Raw genomic sequence first — 23,028 nt, 5'->3', positions numbered from 1 at the left:
GCTATACTGTGTTTTTAAATTGTAGTTTTTATTATCACAGGAATCAGCATAGGTGTTATTTTAAGTAGTATTCTCTTAAATTCCTTCCTCATATGAAAATATCTGAAGTATTAGGAGAGAAAATGAGTTTAGCTCTGACCTTGGGAAAATCACATCAAAGTAGTGTGACTGACTTTTATTTTTACACTGTATTTCCCAATCATACTTTAGAATTATTTTTATGAGAAAAATTTCCACAATTAAAAGCTGTCTTTGGTGTCTCTGTATTTGCACATTACACACTTGGAAATACAGAGGTTTAAAGCAGATTTTCCTCTTATCAATCACAGGTTTCTCCAATTCTATACAGGTAAAGGAAGAAAAACCATTATAGCATACACAGATGGAACCTTTTGTGATCATTTAACTTAAAAAAAAAATTGTAGTTTCCAACCGATGATCCTGAAACCAAAGGATTCTGGTAGTTTACTTTATGCCAATACAGTTCTTACACAATAATTATGTAATCAGAAACAAAATAAGGTGTTTGTTTTAATTCCAGGAATTAAAAGAAACTAAAAGCAATTTTCATACTCTACAAGTTGAAGCATGAAAAGAAAACATCCAGCATGTAGTATCAGACTTCAGAGAGTATTTGACACTGCATAGATCCAATATTACTGTGTTTCAATTTAGGTAGAAGAGTGTCTGTGTACTACTATTCAAATAAAGGATGTTAAAAAATTCTCCTATGCAAGAAAACAAGGAATAGCTCATTTCCATTCACAGCTCTGCATGAAAGGCTTTTCCCTAGCTTAAACATCACTACAGATAGTACAATACTATTTTTGTTTCATTTTCCCAATCTCATACTTGGTAGATCACCTAATTCATCATATTCCAATCCAAATATGAACTGCAAAAATTCATACAACCAAGTGGGAAAATATATAATGTTTAGCTAGTTCATATCCCTTCTTTCAAAAGTTCATTACTGTAGAACAAGACAAAACAAAAGCAGGAAAAAAATCATCCATCATAAAAACTAAGTAAACATACAAAAATTTACTTTGCCTACATCCTGTTTCCACATTTTTTTTCCCTGGGAATGGTAACAGATCACTAACAAGAAAACTATTTTTTTTGTTCAGTAAGGGAAAAGGTATCATCTATACGACTCAAGAAAAGAAAGAACAATGTTTTTTAAAGTCCTTAGAAGTGACTAAGAAGTTATGAATACAAGAAGACTTCACCAAAAACATCAAAAACAACTACTGACTACAACTAATACTTGTAAATGCAATACTAATTAAAATATACTGTTTAAATATACTATACATCACAATCAAATTCTCTAATACCAAAAAAGCATGAAGTAGGAATTTTAATCAGGAAATAGAAGAACAAGTATCTTCCTTCCCTAATTTTATTCACAGATTGCAAAGAGTTACCTACATACAGACATTCAAATACATCTTGAGTTAGTTTCTTACAAATTAGCACTTACCTTTTTCTTCCTCATATTATCATTAAACACTTTAAGTAGCCTTCAGCCACCAACTGAGGTTTCCATCCAATTCACAATCTGATAAAGCTTGTTTCTCAGTTCCAGCTAAAGGAAACAGTGATACAAAGCAGTGACAACAAAATCCCATGTAGTAAACTGATAATTTGGTTTGGTTGTCTGCTTTTGGTTTGTTTCTTCTTTGAGTGATGAGGAGATTTGGAGAGAATTAAGAGCTTAATCAAAACTCCTTGACACAATGTTTTTATTCTAGCTATGCTGAAAACCTTGTACCCCCTTATGATCAGGAACTTGTGAGTAGCCCTTATTTATGTATCAAAGTAAGGAAATGATTAACATTTGTGATGTCACTGCTTTAATTTTCAGTAGCAATCTGTAATAAAAGCACACCCAAAACATTTTCCAGATTCATGGTAATTTACTGTGAATGTGTATTGCCACCTAGAGTGTCAAAGTTATAACTGTAGGCATGGAAGTAACTAAGCCAACCCAGGCATATCAGTTACTATGAAATGCTTTTTTGAGCACAAGCTTTGCTGCAGAAAACACTGAGTCACTGCAGTCTAACCCCTCTTACCAGAGCCGTGGTCAGATGCTTTCACAAAAGAATACATTAATTTCCCTAAATGAATCTACTGTTCTGGGTTAGAACATGCTGGCAGATGCTGAATAGTAATTATCTTTGGTTTCACCTGGCAACATACACATTTGCATGCTTTTATCTTCTTCATGAAGGACCCTATATATTTTCCAAGTACCTATATACAAGCATGCTTTTTTTAACACCCACTAAATTCCTGGCCAACGGGAAAGAAATCAACCAGAAACTGTCAAAACAGTGAGAAACCTGTTACATTTAGTTCACATCCATAACCAAATTACTGTAATGTTGCTGTGATGAAGATGGAGCTAATGCTGAAAATATTCTTGTCATTGATCTGCTGGCCAACTATACCTGCACTCACAGGCTGAGTTACATGATGATCATCTATCTTCCATCCTCCACTTTTTTTTTTTTCTTTTCTACCAGTCTACTTACCCAACACATGTTCACTTGTGCAGCCTCTTTTTCACAGTAGTTCATTTTTCCTGATCTGGACTGAGCTTTAATGTCCTCCCAGATGTTTATCTATCTTGGGAGCCATGAACATAATGCAGGTCTTCAATAAACACAAATGAGATAACGTAAAACATGCCTTCCATTTAGAAATAATGCAAAAAATTTACTAATGTTGGTCATGCTACTTTGCTGTCAAATTCTACTTTGAAACCTACTTAACTCCTACATCTGACTTACTATTTTGCCTATACCCTTACACTGATTGTACTTTGCTGATGCAGCACCGGGTGCTATCCAGATGTGGTTACCCCATACAAGTTACAAGCTTGTGACACTGGGTCTTCCTTTAGACAGAAGTATTTTAGAGAATACCAAACTCCCAGCTAACTAGAGAAAATATAAATTATTCTTTTCCCCTGAAATTTAAAACCATATCAAATTAAAACTGTGAGTGAGTATACAGCTACTGAATTGTCTCGAGATGTGTGACGGCATTTCTTTATCTTAAAATAACATCTTCTCACTGGATATTAATGCATATGCCAATTAAAACATCTTAAGCTTATGTACAGTCTATATGCAGATTCTGAATGAATGGTCTCTAGAAAAACTGAGTCAGAAGACAAGACCAGCAATTTTGTAGTTCAGTGTCACAGGGCACCTGGAGACACCAAACACTGAGAAATGTTAATTTCTTATATTTTTTGTCATCTCTAATGCAAAATTTATGTAATCTATCATCACTCCCCCTCAATGGCCCAGCATTTTGTATAACCCAGACTCTTCAAGAGTAATTTCAAGTAGTTTTCCAAGGTTTTAAATTTACCTCTATTTGCAAAGAGATGAATGGAAAAAATGAATCAGCTCTGGAAATGCTCTAAAAGTAGCCATAACATTCCAAGCTGTAACAGAGTCCATAACTGGAACTAACCAAGAGGAAAGTGCTTGCCTTCAGCATAATTGCAAATGAAGTAAACATACTTACAGCACACTCCAAGCTTAATTTGTTGTAAAGGACTTATTTATCTTACTATGGGATAGATTAAACATATATTTGAATGGCAATAATTAAAACATCCTCTGTCCCACAAACAGAGTGGAATGACAGATTTTAATAATAAAATGCAGGCCATTCCTAGGATGTTATCTACTGCAAGTGAAGCATCAAGCAGATTTCAAAAGAGCAAACTGTGTGCAAAGATACTAGCTAATAGCACAAAATACTGACTGGATCCTGACAACACTGGACGGTGTGAAATATTATAAAACTCACAAATACTGGAACACATGTATTCCCTAGGGTCAAAACCCCCTAGATCATATAACCAATCCAAACACCTCAACAAATTAATAATCTATTTTTTCACTGATTTATTTTGGTTATAGCAAACATGAAATAGTTTTATAGCCTTCTTGCCAGAAAAAGTTTTTTTAAAAAAATGTCAAAGTACCTCCTAAGACAAGTTGGTGTATTAGGACTCACACAAAATGTTAAACCTGTCTGAGAAAAACACATATTGTCCAAATACGTATGCAGCTACTCTTGACAAAAGTTAGAAGGATATCCAAAGAGGCACCCTGAACTGTCTAAGTAACTAAGCCACCTCCTTTCTTCAGAAGGTATTCAGAGATCTTAATAAGCTAAACGAATAAGCAACAAACAGATACCTATGCAGCACAAATACCATAAAGTTTCCAAGTGTTTACCAAGATAGCGGAAAAGCTCGCTATTTTAAGCAAAAAGACCTAGTAAATCAACAAAGACAAAGAAGTAGCAATCTTATGAAACAGTCAAGAACTTCACATAGTAATAATGCTGAAGTTTTCATATACACACAGGCAAAATTTTATTCTCCTTTAGCAAGCACATTATTAGAAAAAAATAAAATTTAAAAGTTGCCTTTTTGCATAACGATTACAGAAAAAATACAGTGTTTTCTATCCTTAAAAACAGATCATATTTTCATAATCTAAGTCTTCCCAGACAACTTCAGTCTATTATTACAGACACCCTTCTAACTGTACTTGTTTGTAAATAAATTGCAAATCACAAACATTAAGTTCCTATTTCACAGCAAAAAAACACTATTTGAATGAACTTCCGCAAACACTTTCTGCAAGATTCACAGTCTCTGCAAAAACTGTATCTCATTCACTAAAGTTTGAAAGAGTGTGTGGTCATTTTATATTGCACTAACTTCCTTTGACACATTTGCTCAAACGTGTCGTTCAGATGCTAACAACTGGTTGAGAGCAATGTCACAAAGATTAAGAACAATTTCAGAATGAACCAAAAACATAAAAAACTGGGTGCCCACTGCTGTGCATAATGTGAAAAAGAGGTGAAAAATCTTTTTCACAATGAGAATGTGAAACCTTTCAGAACAGCAGTATCTTTCAGCAGAAAGCAATCCCTTTTCCTTCTCCTTCTCTGCCACACTTGGTTTTTGGTTTGCATAGAAAAGGGATTGTTTTGTCCAGTTTTGATGACTCTTCTTTTTTGGTTTAGCTATTACACATTAAAAAAAAATACATTACACATCGCTAGTTTGTGTGCTTTATGATAAATTCACGTTACGTATTTCACTTTCAGGTACCACATATTTTTTTGTTAAGGACAAAATAATTTTGCATTTCATATCAACATGTAACATATCCCCATTTCTTTTAATTGCTGCCCAAAGTTCCAATTTTATGTATTCTTCTTTCAGTCTGCCTCTATGTTTTCAAGTACTCTTGTTAGACTCTGTTGGCTCCTCCTTACTGCACACCTCCAGACAGCTTACTGTTAAGTACCCAATACCATTTATCCCATCCACTAAGGCAACTCAGATTTGCTTTTAAAGACTGCCACAACAGTTTCTCCAAGACAGCATAAGCTTACTTATTATTCATCCAAGGAACAAAACCTGAATCTCAATGGAAACAAGTTTCCCAGGAATAGATGCACAGGTATGAAACAACTGATCAGGTTTCCATCTCAGTCTCTGTGGTATCAGTCCTTGCAGCAGCTTTAGCACCTGATGGAGTCTCTTCATCTAAGCTCTGAATATCAGACAAATCAACTGCAGGCAGTGGTGCTCTCCAATACAGGAATGAGTTATACTGACAGAATTCTTCTTCTTGCTTTGAAAAGAGACAAATAAACAAAAAGTTAACAAAACACTGATTTGCATACCAACAGCAGAAAATTATGAACTTTTATTATGAGAAACTGAAATCAGGAAGAGTCATTCAGCTATTATATATTCACAATTATTTTAATGTTCATTCTTAGCTAGATCATTATTTACTTCTGCCTTTTTAAATACTCTTGCAAAGAATTATGTAGCAGCTTCCGTAATTTCATAAATTTCTTGAACTTACAACTTTCGCGCAGAAAAAAAGTGGAAAACTTATACAATCATTGGATTTTACATGCAAAAACAGCTCACTGCTTCTTCTTCTCATAACAGTATACAAATTTCATTCACATTAAGAAACTGCTATTCAAAAGAATGCATTTACCTGCTTAACAGAAACTCAGAGGGATGATATATGCAGGAGAAATAAAGCATTTTAGTGTTTTAACCACATTATGTTTCTTCTTTTCTGTATCCAAACTTTGTATTCAAGAGAGGAAAGCTAAAGAATCACAGAATACTCTGAGCTGGAAGGGAGCCACAAGGACCAGCAAGTGCAGCTCTTTAAATAAATGGCCCATATGAGGAGCAAACACACAACCTTGGCATTAACTAGACAGTACCTCAAAAAACCTTGGAGAAACACACCCTCATCTACTAACTTAATATGACCTGACAGTTTTACTTTTTTTTAAGGTCTATGAGAAAGCACACTGCCCGTTTATAAACGTATTACAGTTATTTATCAACAGTGGCCAAGCTGTGTATATTTCTATGGAGATGATACACCTAGGAAGAGGAATTACCTAAGTCATTTTTTAGGTCACCAGCACTTCTGGTATATAAAAACAGTGAATGCTGACACAAAGCTAAATTAATGCATTTCCATATTATATTGGGTTTGCATTTTTCCGAGCATACAATTTGAATTTTTAAATAGTTACTTCACTGTCTCAGCTGTACCAGATACTGAACAGAAGTATTTTTAACAAATAAACTGGTATAACTGTTTTTGGTATTTCTCAGATCAAGGTAGGCAACTCACAGTAAGCTCAGACATATAAAAGCTCAGCTTCTAAAAACTAAGTTGTGTAATATTTAAGGAGTTAGGTTTTCCGACTCTAGTTGCAAAAGCATACTAGGAAATAAAATTAAGATAATCTTTCTTCTCTGGCCAACTAATATAATGCTTTAAACTTTAACAAAAACTCTGTGAAATTAATTAAATACACAAGCCATAAACAGCAAAGAATAATACCAACCTTGGGATTGTATTTTCAGAAAGGTGTAAAAATCATGATCAGAAATATCATTATAAAAGATTTAAAATACACAGGTAGGACACACAGAAATTGGAAGCCTGAGGTGTTAATCAAATTCTATTTTAAAACTAAATCATTTTTATACAATACTGTACTGAGAGAAATATCCCGTTAAAAATGCACTCTTAGAAAAGTATTTTATACAGATGACTGATCTTGACAGTGTGGAAATTCAAGGGACTTGTGGTCTCCCGACCACTGCTAAAGCTTACAAAGTTATGCCAAATAACGCCAAGAACAAGTAAAAGTCCAGCATTATACCCATGATGGGAGTCAAACTGTTCTGCAGAGGTTTGTTCAAAATGTTTAACTACTATGTTTATGAACACACATTTATGAATACACGGGTTGTCTCTTCAAAAATGTAAAATATCATTGAGTTTAAAATGGTTGTATAATATTCACAGGATGTACAATTTTACCTGAATTTCTACCCACTTACAAATCAATCAACCAAGGAAACACAAAATGGCAGACCTTGAGAAAGAAAAGCCACTGTTTTCGTTACAGATCATAAGTGGGTGTTGTACTATGAAAGGTGTCAAATTCTCAAAACCAGAGTCTACAACTGCCGTTCAAAGCCCATCTAACCTGACCAGACTTTATTCCACTTCCATATCACTGAATCTAATTGTTTGGCCATACAAGATCGAGGCGAGAGGAAAAGCCAGTTTACCACACAACAAACTTCTGTGTTTGAAACATGTGAAATTTGATCTCTATTTGTTTTGGTTGTGTGGGGGTTTTTTTGGTTGGTTGTTTTTTTTAATTAATTAAAGTTTTCTTTGTATGTACCAAACATTGTTTTCAGAACTACTGTGTAAAATGCAGTCGAGGCCAGGAAGAAAAATATATATGGTTTAAAGTTAACCAGTAAAGTCGTTCCAATATACTCTAATCATTATTATACTGATGCCTTTCCTCCGACCACTGCCTCCGCTAAACGTTTTTGTTAAAAAAACAGCTCCTGACATTGATATTTTATGTCAAAACACCATGTTCAGGAAGATGACGCTGTAGTGAGCCTAACCTTCACCCCCACACAACAGGGGCGACAGCAGAATAACCTCGGCAATCTTCCACCGCACTGCTGGATATGAAGCTGAGCATAAGCTCAGGTAAATGGTCAGGCTGTTTCCCATCCTTTTCATGGTTCGGAGCGGGGGAGGGACCGGTGAAGCTGTACGATGCTTCTCTAGCCTCAAATAAGTCAAAAACAAGAGTTTTAGGAGGCTCGCGGCCAGGAGGGGCTGGGCGGAACCGAGCGCGCCCGATGAGGCCGCCAGCACCCCCGGCGGACACCCGCGTCCCGCAGACACGCTTCAGCCGCTACCGGCACCGCCCCTCGCTTCCCTCCCCGCGGGCGAGCGACCCGGGCCCGCCCCGCTCAGTTACCTCTGCGGGGACGGCGGCCCGCTCTTCACCCCGGCCGCCCGCCCGTCCCTCCGCCGCCGGCGCGTCCCGGGGCGCCGCGGTCCCGCCGCGCCGCCGCCGCCCGCCGCCCGCATCCCCCGGCTGCGCACGAGGGGCGCCGGGACCGATCCGCTTTCCCGGCGGCGCCTCCGCCTCCTCCAGCGGGCGCTTGGGCGCGGCGGGGCCCGCTCCTCCCGGCTCTGCCCGGGGCCGCCGCTCGCCCGCGCGGGGCAGCGCCGGCTCGCGCAGCAGCCGCTTCACGGGCACGTGACACATCAGCGGCTCCGCGCGCCGCTTGGCCATGAGGGGCCGCGCGCCAGCGGCTCCGCGGGACTCGTGCGTGCGGCTGGCGCCTGCGCGGCGCGAGGGCGCTCCAGCGCGCATGTGCGCCGCGGCCGAAGGGCGGGGCCGGCGGCCGCAGTGCCTGACGGGAGGAGCGGGCGGGAAGCGCCCCCCGGCCAAACCCGAGCCCGGCCACCAGGGACGGAGCCAGATACGCCGGACGTCGAGCTTTACAGCGAGCTTTAATATGCAAAAAACCCAGGCCCTTACACGCACCGAAAACTGTGGGAAGTGCACACGGAGACATAAAACTTCCCACTCGTAGCATCTTTGCAAACGGTTCCACAATAAAACACATTAAAAAAAAAATACAGGACGTTTTACATTTATTAAACTCCATATAAAGAAGTTCTACACTGAAGATTATGCAGCATTTTATTTTACACCTGTTACCATGTATACTTTAATAGTGACCTTAAAGAAACAGTCTTGGCTAACAAAGACCTTGAGCATTTCCCCCCGCATATAAAACTAAATAAAACAATGACCAAATTCTACAATACACAATTATCCCTGTGCATTACAGTACAAGTCGCAAATTCTAAGAACTCATAAACGGGACTGCAGGTAAGACACTACTAACAGCTCATTCACAAGACTATTTTGTTTCCACCTCTCAGTGTGACTGTTGCAATTTAAAAGCAGAATATTCTGGGAAAAAAACAGCATTTTCTAGATTAGAAATAAAAGCTCATCACTGTATTACACCATATGTAAAAATATTTTCAGAGAACATATAAAAATGGCACCTGTGATAACATGGAGTGGGCAAGGAAGAAAAACCACCAGACCACAGGATATTGACACTCAACCATAAATAACGAGTTCCATTGCTTATTTTTGAAAAACAGAACACATTTTAAATTACACTGTGTAAGGGGCAGCAGCTGGGTAGTATTACAGATAGATATGCTCCTCGACATCAACTTGACATTCACCTAGCCTCTGTCTTATTTCAAGAAGCTTGAAAATCAAGTAAATTACTAATCATACTCTACCTAAAAGAAGCAGATTAAAAGCAAAGAACCACAAATTGCCTCAAAGATAAAATGGTACAATATGTCAATTAAAGCATCTGTTTTTGTACTTTTAGCCACACAAGGACTTTTAAATTATTTGCTGAATAGCAGTGTTTAATGCTTAAACAGATCTCCCCCAGAGCAGACTAGAACTTCTGACAGTTCATGCACTTTTAAAACGAGAATTCAAAGAAGAGTAGTTTTAAGCCAAACTTCAAAACTTATTTGTACCAAAAGCCTCTGCTCTCAATCAGAATTCTAAGCAGAAAGGGGCACAATACTGAAACATATACAATCGTATGCTCTTACACAGTGTTGAAAATATTGGGGTTTTTTTTTTAGGTTTGTTTTCCCTCCTTGCAGATTTTCAATTTAGGAATAAAGGCACAAATTTCTGGCCTTGATTAGAAAAATTGAAAAGCCAGTAACAGATCTATTAAAAAGAGATGTCATTAGGACATCACCATGAAAGACAGGACAAAAAATAATCAGAAACAAACAAGCTACTGACCAGTGTCCTTACAGCTAAATATGAAAAAAAAAAAATATCAGCCCTCATCCTAATTGTTTTATATTTTAAACATATTTTTGAAAATGCATCCCCAATGGCACTTAAGGTAGTCAATATATCATGAAAATAAAATACCTCATCTCAGACTAGTGACTGTTAATTAAGGTTTTTCTCATGTACATAACTTGAAAGTGACATGAGATTGCATGTGGCATGACAGCTTCTTGTAGGTTATATAATGACTTGTTGATTAAATATTCACCTAAGATACATCTGTTAGGAAAAAAAAAAAACACATTAGTAGTAGAAACCAAGAAGTCACAAGGGTGAAATAGTGTGTCTGAAGGTACAAGGAAATTGTCTACCATCTGGCCTGTGTTTCCTGGCTTAGAGGGAAGTAATGAGGTTATAGCACATATTTACATATAACTTCACTGCTCCGACAGGTACTTTTGTGATACTACCTACAACTTTAAAAGTTCTGGCTTAAAGAGTAAGATGATGACTCAAAATCAGTGTTATTTCAAGAAGGCAATGCATCTAACACATTTCAGTTGCAACATTAGGATCAATCAAGACCAGTGTTTTCTTGAACTGAAGTTAACATACTGCTTCTCTGTGATATTCTGCTTTTTCTTCACTCAGTATTCAGCTTTCACATAGCCTACAGGTTATGGTTTTTTGATTAAACCTTTAATAGTGGTACAGCCAGACATCAGAATTTGTGCAATATCATATCATATCATATCATACTTCAGTTCTGATGACTATTTTATCTGTCAAAAATAATTTTACCACTTCTCAACCATTTCAGACTTCATAATTTAAGTACACATTTACTAATACTTCTCTAAAGGTGATACAGCTAGTACAATAAGCACCTCCATGCATTCCTAATATCATCAAGTAGAAAAAAAGAGCACTATAAATCTATGAGAAATGAGGCAGCATTAGCAGAGAATTAGTCTAGTTATGGCAAAGATTAAATTTTGTTCTCAAGAAAACACTTTTGCTTTTTTATTTAATGCATTCCAAAGCACAAAGACAGTGCCTGTGAACATTTAATCTTTTACAAGTGTATTATGAATATGCATGGCATAGTATATGTCTGAATAGCAATACAGAGATTAAGAAAATAGACACTATCTATTATCCTCTTAGGAACAAGAAGGCACCACTGATTTGAGGTTGTGTCCATGTATCACCAGATGATTTTATTCACATTTCTAGCTTTCAAACCAACATGATTTTCTCATTAACCTATTCAGACCATTACTATTCTGGTTTTCTCACCACAAACAACACACATTCATAGTAGTATTTCATCATGGAGAGTTCATTCACAGTGTAAGTTGACAGTACAGATTCTTTCTCCACCTGAAAACAAAGTGGCAGTTTTAAAGACAGCTTCTGTACAAGAACTACACAGGAAAATGCTATACGGTTATTAGATTATGTGGCTCATCTCTACACTTGAGAAAAGCACGCGATACATAATACTCTGTGAAGTCATTAATATATGCCATTATTGTATTGAATGAAATTTATGTTGGTTTATTCAAACAGTTTGTCTGATTCATAACAGTACTGCTTATTGCAAACTACAGCATCTTCTTACCTCTATATGGAATCCATATTGCAGGATAACATTTTTTATATCCTCGTAGCTTAATTCTATGGAAAGTTCATTTCCCAAGTTTTCAAAATGGTAAAGGAGAGGACCTAAAGTAAAAAGATACAACAGAAATTGCTATCAAAAAGACAAAATGTTTTAAAAATCAAAAGTATATACTGATAGTGCAGCAAACAGTTATATCCAGATTCACATACTCAAAAATATGGAAAGTTCCCTGCCCAGGGCAGGAGGGTTGGAACTAGATTATATTTAAGATCCCTTCCAAGCCAAACCATTTTATGATTGTATAAATTCTGACAAAAGAACATATTGCTGTTACTTGAGTATGATTCTTATAACGAATTTCAGAATCAATGCAAAATGAAAACTAATTACTTTAGCTCTTATTTAACAGTTTACAACATTTCCTACCAGATTTTGTTTTCTGTATCTTAAAATTTCTTCAGTCAAGCATCATTGCTGTCTATATAGCTCAGATTATAGAAGTCTCTCTAGGAGCTCTGCTAACAACTCTGACTGGCTGGGACTGGGAGCATGACTGATTGACCAGAGAGTCACCAGTTTTTAGTATACATAATGTTTAGTGCCTGTGTCTTGTCTAACATTCCTTCACCAAGGAAGACTCCAATCAAATCTCATTCCCAAAACTTTTGCTTCGAATCAGAGTACCAATTAGACATTGGAAAGAAAAACAAAGAACCAAGAATGTACTTTGAAGTTCTGTTTTCTTAGAAAAATAGCAAAAAACCCCACAGAATACTATATTTGTCAAAAAACAAACATCCGATGCATGAATGCAAAACCTGCCACTGGCAAGATCTAGTTACTTATTTAAAAATCATAGAGTGTTGACTTGATTGTAACTAGCAAACATCTGTACATATTTTGAACACTTCTGAGATCATTTCCAAGCCCTGTATTTTTCTAGCTGTACAGTCTCTGCATAGACATAATCATTCACACACTTTTCAAATATACTATCAAAAATAAGTCAAAAAGAGTGGCTGGTCACACTTGCCTACATTTATCCATATTCCTCCAGGCTTTAGTATTTTCCATATAGTATCAATATAATCAATAACATTATGCGCTGTATCTATGAAAAAGCAAGTTGCTACACAGTCCCATGTATCTGCAGGAAAAGAACAAAGTATATAGAGATTAGTTTCAGTGCTTTTAACCCTGTAAACGTTCATCATTTAACCCTAACTAACAGCACCTGAAGGCTCATAATTTTGTTTGCAACTAAATAAAGTATTTTGGTTTACACTAAAAACTGTTAAACACTTTGGAGTCATTTGACTTGTATTCATGTGTGTATATGTACACATACACAGACTACAATATTACATATACTTATTACTCACTTAACAAAACTGTTCATACATTTATAGAAAATGTAGTATTACAACATTTACATTTTACAGTATATAATATATATAATTTTATATAATGAAGGCCCTAGTGTGCTATCACTCACCTGTCCTATGAATTTCATCATAACTGTTAAAAATACAACTGCATGCAAAAATCTCCAGTCATTTTAGGCCTCCCTAGTTAGTATCTAGAACAATACAAGTCTGCACACTAAAGTGTATCTTCAAAGTCACTTAGTTTTAAAGCATTTTACTCAGTATTTGAGTATCTCCCCAGCTGTTTTTAACTAGTCAATTCAATATGCAGGAATTTTTGAAGTCTACCTTTTAAAGCATGAGTCTCCCTGTTTTTCTCTAAACAGGTATTCTTGAAATAGCAAAAGTTTTAAGTTCTGTAAATAAAAAACATTAGAAGTCTTAATTTATCCCAGTCTTGGATGTTCTACTGTTAAAGATAAAATCTTCAGAAATTAAGCAGCTGTGGGAAAGACTGCTGCAAGATCTGCTACACAAGGAGGTGTCCACATTTTCAATAACTAGGAAGAAAAGCTGATTTGTTGATACAGCTGGAGAAATATTCTCAGCAAGAGAATCTTGCCATAGACAGTTCTTTATACTTAATACTGGTAGATGCACTTCCATTCTCTTTATAATCTGTCCCAAATACTCTGAAAGTATGTAAAGTTACATGGATAGCCTAGAAGTTTGCATTTACTCACTGCATTCAGAATAAATTTCCTGAAAATCCCCTGCTGTCATAGAGAAGTTTGAACCAGAAGGAAGACTGTGAGGATCAACATCTGGGAAATAAATTGGTCGTATCTGATCAGCAGATCTTCTGTTATTGCTAAATTGATGAATCCAAGGATAAAGCTTACATGAATTAATTTGAGAGCATCTGCAAAATATGAAAACCACCAATTTTTTTTCAACTAATTGCTTATCTATAATCTAGAAATATAACGGTCCAAGTTCTTGTAAGAGCTTCACACTTGCCAGAAGACTTAATCTAGTTCACAACACTTTAGACTGCCCATAACAGCAAACTGATAAAAAACCCCTAATTTTAATCTGAAACAAAATCACAACCACAAAGTAATTGCCTTTTTTAGCTTTAGAATTTTCTTTTATGACTTATCATTTTCCCCAACTTATTTCTCTGCTGAGAAGAAAACACGTATGTTTATATTGTAACATTAATGAAACTTTAGATTTGCTATATTCCATAAAGCTGAGATTTGCTGCATCATCTCTCTTCCTACTAAAAAAACCAAACAAACAAACAAAGAAAACTTGGTAGCAACAGTTCCATGATTTTTCTTGGAGAGGTCTGTTATCATTCTAGACGTTCCTGAACCAAATCATAGGAAATTTTGAAGCACAGCTAATCAAAAGCATTTTTCAGAGGATAACTGAAAAGATGCTTTAAAAACTGAAAATATAATTAAGTGCCATTTTGCCAGGTACAAAAATAGTAATTTTAAGTCTGAAGCAATTTTACATTTGTAACATCTGGATCCTTGCAATCATGCTAAGCAAACGTGTCTTTGCAAAACAGAGTTTCTGGATTGACATGACTAATGAAATCAACTCATATTTTTAATAGTGATAAAACGCACCATTTAACAGGAAGCTTTTCCCACCATCCTGTAAAATTAGTTTGTAACTAAAAAATGAAAAAACATTTTCTTTTAAAGATAACAGAGGACATATCTGTCCCACAAAATACAGGACGTACCTGTCCCACAAAATACATATCATCTAGCAATTCATAAACTGCAAACAATCTCTTGGATTACAGAAAGTGCACTCTTTTGGCTGGTGACTAGAATATATTTGTGATAAAAGTGATTGAAATAATATTTTTTACCTTCTCCATGTCATATCTCTATTTATCAGTTAAACACTGAAATTGGAGCAGCAGTAATACAGTGTCCAACTACTTTCCTCACATATAAATATCAGACATATGCAGCTGGTTTAAAAAAAGCAAACCCAAAACCAAAGTCCCCTTACTATGGGAACAGCAGTTAAAAAAAAAAAATTAGAAAAGAGCTCATGTTCATTCAGACTTTGAAACAGTTCCAATTTAATACAAAACAGCAGTCTTTTTTCATATACAAGCTTGAAAAATATCCATTTCCAACAATTTTTACTTCAAAACCAAGTATTCCAGTCCTTGGCAATTCCATTCTTACCACAAAAGATGTGTAATACCTTCTGTTATAAAAATCTAACATATTTAAGTGTGACACACTTGATTATTTTCCATAGGGGCAGGGTATTGGCTGTTAAACATCCAGCTGAAAAGACAGTTTTGGAGAAAATGGGTAGGTCAAATCTCACTTCTCCCCACTGGTATACATATATAAAAAATATATGATAAAAATATAACTTAACTTTCACCCTAAGGCATTCATGGCCATGCAACAAGCACAACTAGTAGTCTCCCCCAAGTGTCAAGATTTATCTAAAACTTTATTCTTACCAGAAAGTAAAGAGGAACAACACACCATGTAAGAACTTTAAATATACAAGGGAAAGCAGGATGTCCCATACAAGGACTGAAGAGGCCTTGGAGCCACTAGCTTAACTAGGCTAGGGTCACTTAATTCTCAAATTAGTTTCCTAACAGAATAACAAACTATAAATAATTTCAGATATTTACAGTGACCAAAGTTACACTGTGACACACATACCATGCAAATTTATCCATCACAGCAAAAGTACATGATTTCAGAGACATGGAAGTTGTTTTTTTTTAAATGTGTGAAAATCAGCAGATACCACTTTGCACACAGAAACATTAAGCCAGTATACCACACCTAGGAGTCTACTGCAGCAATGCTTGACATTCAAAACAGTACTTTTGTCCTCCTAAATATAAATCAACGTCAGAGAAAGAAGGTCAAGCTGTAAGCTGTAAAACTGTAAGCACACATGAGGAGAATGCTCATGCTTTTATCAACTAAAAACAAGTATAAATTAAATTGAGATTACAGTTAAAAACTAATTGCCAAATTATTTTTTCTGACCACTCTTCTTTAGGCATTATCTTCAGCTTATATTGATCACTGCTGTTTCTTCCAGTTTCAGAAAAGCAAAAGTGCATTTCAGAAGGCTAAATGTGAACAGCCACTTCAGACTAAACTGAATCTTCAAGTCCCTAAAGCCTTCATAACAGACACATCAAGCCCACATCTACATCTGGCAGACAGGAAGGCTTGGACTTTAACTAAATTGACTGCTGCTCAGTCATGGTAGCAGTATTCTCTTCCATGCTAACAATATAACCGGTAACTTGTCCAGCAAAGATGATTACAGCAGTTGCACAACACTCAATTTTGTTGTCCAGAATCTCATACTTTTAGGAGGTTTAATGTATGTACACCTCTTTGCTAAATATCCTACATGAACAGGAAACACCATATGAGCATTAAAAGCTAAAGTTATTACCATTAGTAAAACATGAATCTTTAGGATAATTTCACGTATAGTTGAAGACTCTATTTAAGGAAACATGTCATCAGAGGGTAGAGGTGAAGCTAACTAACCTCTGTGACAGCTGACCAGCGCTCCAAAAGATGGGAAATGCATGCTTTTATGCTACTTTGAAGTTCCAAGGCATGAGAGGAATATGGCTTTCTTTTATTGTCTAAAAGGCATCAGTCAGATCAGTTGCAATACACAGTTTCACCACCAAATGAGCCACTTGAGAATAATGCAGCAAAGAAAGAGCAAATCAACCTCCAGTAAACATCTGCTACTATCACACGGAGCACTACTGTTCTATGCAGATATGCAGCAGGCATCATGCAGTTTTCCCTTTGTTGTTTTTGAACAGAGAGCTGCATGAGATGCAAGAGCATCCTGGACAATCAGTCTATAAAACAGTCTCCAAAACAACATGGTAATACAGAAAAAAAAAGCCAATAGTTTAGCTATTTTCAGCAAAGGTGTATCATTTCAGACTGATGAATGACCTGTCAAATTCTGCCTCTGTGAACCTGGCACTAACACCCCCCCCAACCTCTTTCTATACATGCCCACCTGTAGCCTTCCCACTCTCTTTCTTAAAAAAACAGTTGCATGTGCTGCCTTTTTTTCTTCTCTAACAAGGTCATTTTGAAAACAGTAATTCCAATGCAAATGGCAGAATACGAAATACAGAAATGTCATTTTAAGTAAAACCTGTAACATAAAATTTACTACATTTAAATTTATTATCTGAGCATAACTGTTGGACCCTTATCCTCTTGCTCAGCATGCTTCAGTGATCATTCTTGTCAAAACAAGAAAAAACTAAAAAAAACCGAAACAAAACAAAACAACCCTAAAATTTTAGTATGGAATGTGATACTTTTTTTTAAACAGGCATCCTCTTAATAATCACCACTACTAAATACAATGGATGCATTTACTATCCTGCATTTAGTAATAGTAAGATTGGTGTGCATTTTACAGAAACAGATGTGAAATAAATCATAAAACCTAATCAAAACTTTGCAGAAAATCTGTTATATAATTCAGAGATTTTTAAATCTCACAACATAAATCTCACACATCTCTTTCTGTAATTTTAATGACTCAGATACAATACTTCCTTCTCCATTTATCCCTGAGACTTTTTTCTTAAAGAATTCTAAAATGTGAATATGTGTCTTTTGCAGTTAAAACTTATAAATCTACTCTGGTGAGATGTATATATTCAGACTTCTCTCATTTATAATTTTGCCTCTCTAGGTTTTATTCAGCAAGTAAAACATAAGCTATATACCTGTTGAGTACAAAGTTAGAAGAAAAGAGCATAAAGAGGCTCCATTCATTTCCTTGGCAAGCATAACCGAGCATAGCTATTTCCCACGCCAATCTACCTAGCCCAGCACCAGGTACCAGGATATTAACTTTGGAGAAATCCCTGCAACAGAACAAAAATAATAGTTAAGTCTTTATCTGATACCCCTTAACATAACTTAGAGGCCCAGCCAAACATTTTTCCCATCATATACTTAGATACTGTATTATGTTTCCTATATGACTTCACTTTTAAATGGAAAATGAGCGTGTTCTAATCAGACTGGTTAATTGTACAGTCAAAATAATGCACAGAAATTACTCAAAAGAACATATACAACTCTCATTCAGAATTCAGAGTGTAATTGCTATACACAATGTTTTCCTTATAAGTTCTACAGTTTTCCAGCCAAAAATTTGTCATGTGAATTGAAGAGTATTACCATATAGCACAATGAAATTTTCTTTAAGCCCCACTGATAATCAGAAACCATTCTAGACATAATTTTTGTTATCTTACAAGAAAACAAAAACCCAAGCGTTTTGACATGAGAAATGAAAACATAAAATCTCCACAATCTAACAAACAATTTGGAATGTAAAAACCATAAAGTAGTGACTGTTTCAGCAATCGTGAGTTCTTCATATGCTTCTCACTGGTTTCCCTGAAGTACTTTAAGTGGTGTATTTCCTAAATCAAAGTACATTGCAGCTCTCTAACCATCTATCCATAACTAAGCATCACACTGAAGACAACCGGAAAATATCCAGCAGTGTGTTCATTGAAATACTTAGAAAAATCTTTCCCAAGTGCAGCAACTAACAGAACTAAGAATCTCAAAATTCACTCCTCTTGGAGGCAACACATATGTATTCTAACCATCACACTTCCACAGTGCAATCAAGCCTTCACTCATAAAACAGAAAACACTTCCATGCCAAAAAGATACTCAATCTGAAAAGAAGTATATTTTTCAGTTTCCAGTCATAAAACAAGACTTCAAGAGTTCATGATTTCATACACCAAAGCATGAATATGCATACACCTTCCCACACTGTTTTGCATATCACCTTCAGAGACAAAAAATGCATCTACCAATTTACAGGCAAATACATGAAGGAGGCCACAATCACAAGTTCCAAAGGATAAAAGGCACCAAAACACAAAGCCTCTAACTACTTAAAAATTCAGAATGCCAAAAAGGGTTCAAAAGAGTAAGGATGCTGCACAAGCATGAAGATGAATAAATAAGTTACATAAATCCTAAAAGCTGTAAATTTCTGAACGCTGTTACCCAAAACAAAAATGAACTATTATTCTTTTCTAAAGGCCGCACAATCTAACAAAATAGTTTTAACAGTGACTTTTGAGTTTTGATTTGATTATCTAGTTAGTGAAGTCTCCAAAAGGGAAAATAACTTCATTCATTTCCACTCCATTATACGTTCAAGCTCTTTTTCTGACTTAACAAGAGGCTGGAAATCAAGACTTTGTTGTTACTTAAGAGGACTCCTGTGAATCAACGGCTCTCATTACCTCTCTTCAACAGGGGAAACCAAAAGAAAGCTACCATAAAGTCCTACTGGGACAGAAATACCTCAGGAGAGAACTACATGCTCAATATGAAATTTTTGAAAATAGGGAACCAGGAGAAGAAGAAAACATGCTTTCTGGCAGAAGCTAGAAAAGCTTCTATCTTACAGTTTTTCCTATTTGTAATGGTACACCATTATTCCAAATGGATTTTCTAATCAAATCTATTTCTCCATTTCCTTACAATTTCACTTTATTTATGAAATATTTAGACTAGCTCTACATAGATTTTAGCACCCCCATGTGGACACTTCTATAATAAACAGGATGATAAGACATAAGCCACTTTCAAGACTCCAACACATTGATTATAAGAAAAGTATTTTCTTAAAGCAACCTGGTAGCTAATAAATATGCGGGTATATTCACATTTTGAAATCTGCACCTTTATGCACCCTGAAACACGATGAAACCTCTAAGAGTCAAGTGAATTGATTTTAAATTGCGCGCAGTTGTATCTTTTCATTCACAACATCAAGTTTCTGTGCTTCTAATTTAATTTTCCTAATTCACTCTTAGAAAAGTTTTCTATTCTCTTTTTCTAGTGCAGACTTAACTACACTTTTGTTTGCACCTTTATTAAGGGATTAAAGTCTGGAAATTTGCTAGCAATTTAATTTCTACCACTACTCTTCGTATCAGTTGCTGGAGAATGCTTCTGGCCACCAAGTTTATTTCAGCAACAGAACACAGCTAATAAAATAATGTAATAAAATCACACTAACATTGACACTAACCTTCCAAGAGCATGTTTTTGAATTTATAGTCTGAGAAATTATGTATGTGGCAAACACTGCATTAACAAGTAGCAACTGCTGATAGTGTCCCCTTACTAGAAAAAAAATGTCTAACATCTTTTTAAAGACTTATTAAGGAACTGTAATAAACCACTACAGAATTACATTGGATTTTGAACCTTTATAACAGCTAAAAATCTTTAGTTACACAGAAACTTTTTTAATGCCTATAGTCCTTTAAGAGGCTAGAAAAACAGCTTTTCTCTGGTGGTTATGTGACTACAACAGTTACAAAGCTGACTCAAAAAAAACCCAACAAACCAACTGTGGTAACATCATAACCCAAAGTGATCCACAAGGAAAACTTGCATTGAACCAGCCAGCAAGGACAGCATTTCTGTGACACACAACTAGCAGCAGTTAGGAACATAAATGAGAATCCACCAAGTACCCACTGAAAAGCTGTAGACCAAGAGGGTAGTAGCATCAGCCTATTAATCTGGCAGGAGTGGGGAAAGGTGCTGGCCAAGCAGCAAAGAGGGGTGCGCAGTAATATTCAGCTCAACTACTGAAATTGCATAAGTCTCTTAAAAAACAACAGTGGAGAAATATCAGAAACAAATCTGTCATGCCCTTTCCACACTGCATGTTTCAGTGTGATATATTTTCAGCTTTTAGAAGACTACTGATATTAATGAAGATTTTAGCTTTTTCTTTTTAAGAGGGGAATATTAAATACGATAAAAATGGCGGCTTATTTCATGTCTATTGTGTTGTAATAAAACATAATGGTGCTGAAGGGGTGAACATGCTCAGCAAAAGAAAAATGAGTGTCTGATCAAACACAATCCTAATTTGCATTAACTAAGCACTGCAGCTCAATTTATCAAATGAAGTAAATACATCTCGCACACTGAGATGAGCTTCTGATCAGTGGAATTATCAGCATAGGAACACACTGTGGGACTCCTTGCCTAGTGTTTATGAGGTCTGTAAATTTAGATCATAAACAAATCCAATTCTTAGTATCCCGTATTTGGTGATTTTTTTAAAGACAAATGCTAAAATACCACCATCATTTGAAGTGCAATTCTTCTCTGAACTTGGCACCTGAGTTTTTCATTATTTTCATTTAAAGACCTGCAAAACACTCAGTGATGCTGTAATGTTGACAATATATTTGCTCTTAAATTCAATGTTTAAAGGAAAGTTTAGGCTAACTACAAAGACCAAAGGGCAGATGTATTTCATATGAAGTCAAATGAAATTCAAATAAAGCAGAAGTTTCGTCCATTCTAAACATGACAGAGAATATTCAATAAGTATAGTCAAGCTTGGGCTCCAGATTAATAAGCTGTTTTTCATATTAAAAGGAAACAAAGCTCTGGTGATTTCTTTTGGGCTGTTCTGTCAGCATCTTGTGAAATACATTTGATTGTTGGACAGCACGAACTTCATGTTATAGTTCATTCCAGAGGCCTAGTTTATGAGAAAATTGGAAAAAATACCTAAGTATATTAGTTTCGGCCATGGAATTATAATTTTTAAAAAAGTTAACTACTTCATAGATTTCTTTTGGACAAGAAGCTGATGATCTTTACATCATTTCATCTAAGCAAGAGCAACACAAGAAGTGAAAGGAAACTAAGATGACTGAAAAAAAGGGGAATTAAAAAAATTTATTATTTAGTTTTGCAACTTAATACTTCCCTATAAAAATGCTTCAGTACACTGCTAGAGAAATAAAAATATATCTACGTTTTACTATTTTCTCCTACAGCAAGTAGGTCCATTCTAACCCAAGAAATCCAAGACATTCAAATATTACAGAGCACCTGCAAGCTGAAACACAAATTCCAGCATGAATAATGCAAGAGATCTATCAGTTCTTCAGGAAAATCTGACCTCACAGGATTCAGTTAACACTGCTTTGTTGACTCTGCTAACAGATTCTGTGTTTAGGTGATAAGCTGAAAGAGCCAGAACAGCTTTTGCCATTTATTTTTAGATGATAGCCTAAACGGACTACTACCCAAACACATGGTAACATATGGTAAGTTGCATCTACTTAATAACTATTCTGATTTACAGCTGCTTTCAACCATTGCTTGTACTACTTCTACTTCCCAAAGAGCAAGCATGTACAACACTTCACTGCTTTTCCTGCTGTTTATATACCAACTAAACCCATACATGTCAATCTTACAAACTGCAAGGCTACAAAGTGTGCATGCACTGAGTGAAACATACTTGAGTAGTTTCAAAAATTTAAACTCCTTTTTCACATTATTCCAATGCATGGAATTAGTAACATCAAAAAATTATGTTAACTAGAAACTGAATGTACCACTCCATTGAATATTACAAATTTGATGAGTACTGCAATTCCTTTTACCAAGTAAACAGTGACTGGCACTGACAGTTTCAAATTTAAAATATTTATCATTTTCAACACAAAATACACTTAGGAAAAAAGTTATTTTCATCACCCAGTGAAGTTTTTCTTTAGCACTTTCATTTCATTCTTTCAGGAGACTTTAGTGCTCTGTGCTACAAAAGGAAACTAAAGCAATGTAAAGCTGCATTCTGAGGTTCACC

The 23,028-nt window shown here is 35.8% G+C and overlaps 2 protein-coding genes across 2 annotated transcripts in view; both read right to left on the bottom strand.

Moving 5' to 3' along the window:
* Positions 1-5,109: 5,109 nt before the first annotated feature.
* On the bottom strand, positions 5,110-8,745 carry CZH9orf40 (chromosome Z C9orf40 homolog). Its single transcript, XM_062513339.1, has 2 exons — positions 8,404-8,745; positions 5,110-5,690 (listed from the first exon to the last, which is right to left on the bottom strand). The coding sequence occupies exons 1-2, from the start codon at positions 8,722-8,724 to the stop codon at positions 5,532-5,534; spliced, it is 480 nt and encodes a 159-aa protein (XP_062369323.1). The 5' UTR covers positions 8,725-8,745; the 3' UTR covers positions 5,110-5,531.
* A 391-nt stretch (positions 8,746-9,136) lies between these two features.
* The window catches only part of CARNMT1 (carnosine N-methyltransferase 1), a 19,572-nt gene continuing 5,680 nt past the window's right edge, over positions 9,137-23,028 (bottom strand). Inside the window, exons 4-8 of the mRNA XM_062512697.1 lie at positions 18,083-18,223; positions 14,025-14,203; positions 12,948-13,061; positions 11,912-12,015; positions 9,137-11,670 (exon numbers count right to left, since the gene is read on the bottom strand). Coding sequence (XP_062368681.1) covers positions 11,569-11,670; positions 11,912-12,015; positions 12,948-13,061; positions 14,025-14,203; positions 18,083-18,223 — 640 coding nt within the window. The 3' untranslated portion in view covers positions 9,137-11,568. The remainder of the gene's footprint in view (positions 11,671-11,911; positions 12,016-12,947; positions 13,062-14,024; positions 14,204-18,082; positions 18,224-23,028) is intronic.

The sequence above is a fragment of the Cinclus cinclus genome, chromosome Z (assembly GCF_963662255.1).
Source record: "Cinclus cinclus chromosome Z, bCinCin1.1, whole genome shotgun sequence".
In the NCBI taxonomy this organism is placed as follows: domain Eukaryota; kingdom Metazoa; phylum Chordata; class Aves; order Passeriformes; family Cinclidae; genus Cinclus; species Cinclus cinclus.
Note: the sequence above shows the minus strand (reverse complement) of the source record. Positions and strands in the feature narration are given on the sequence as shown.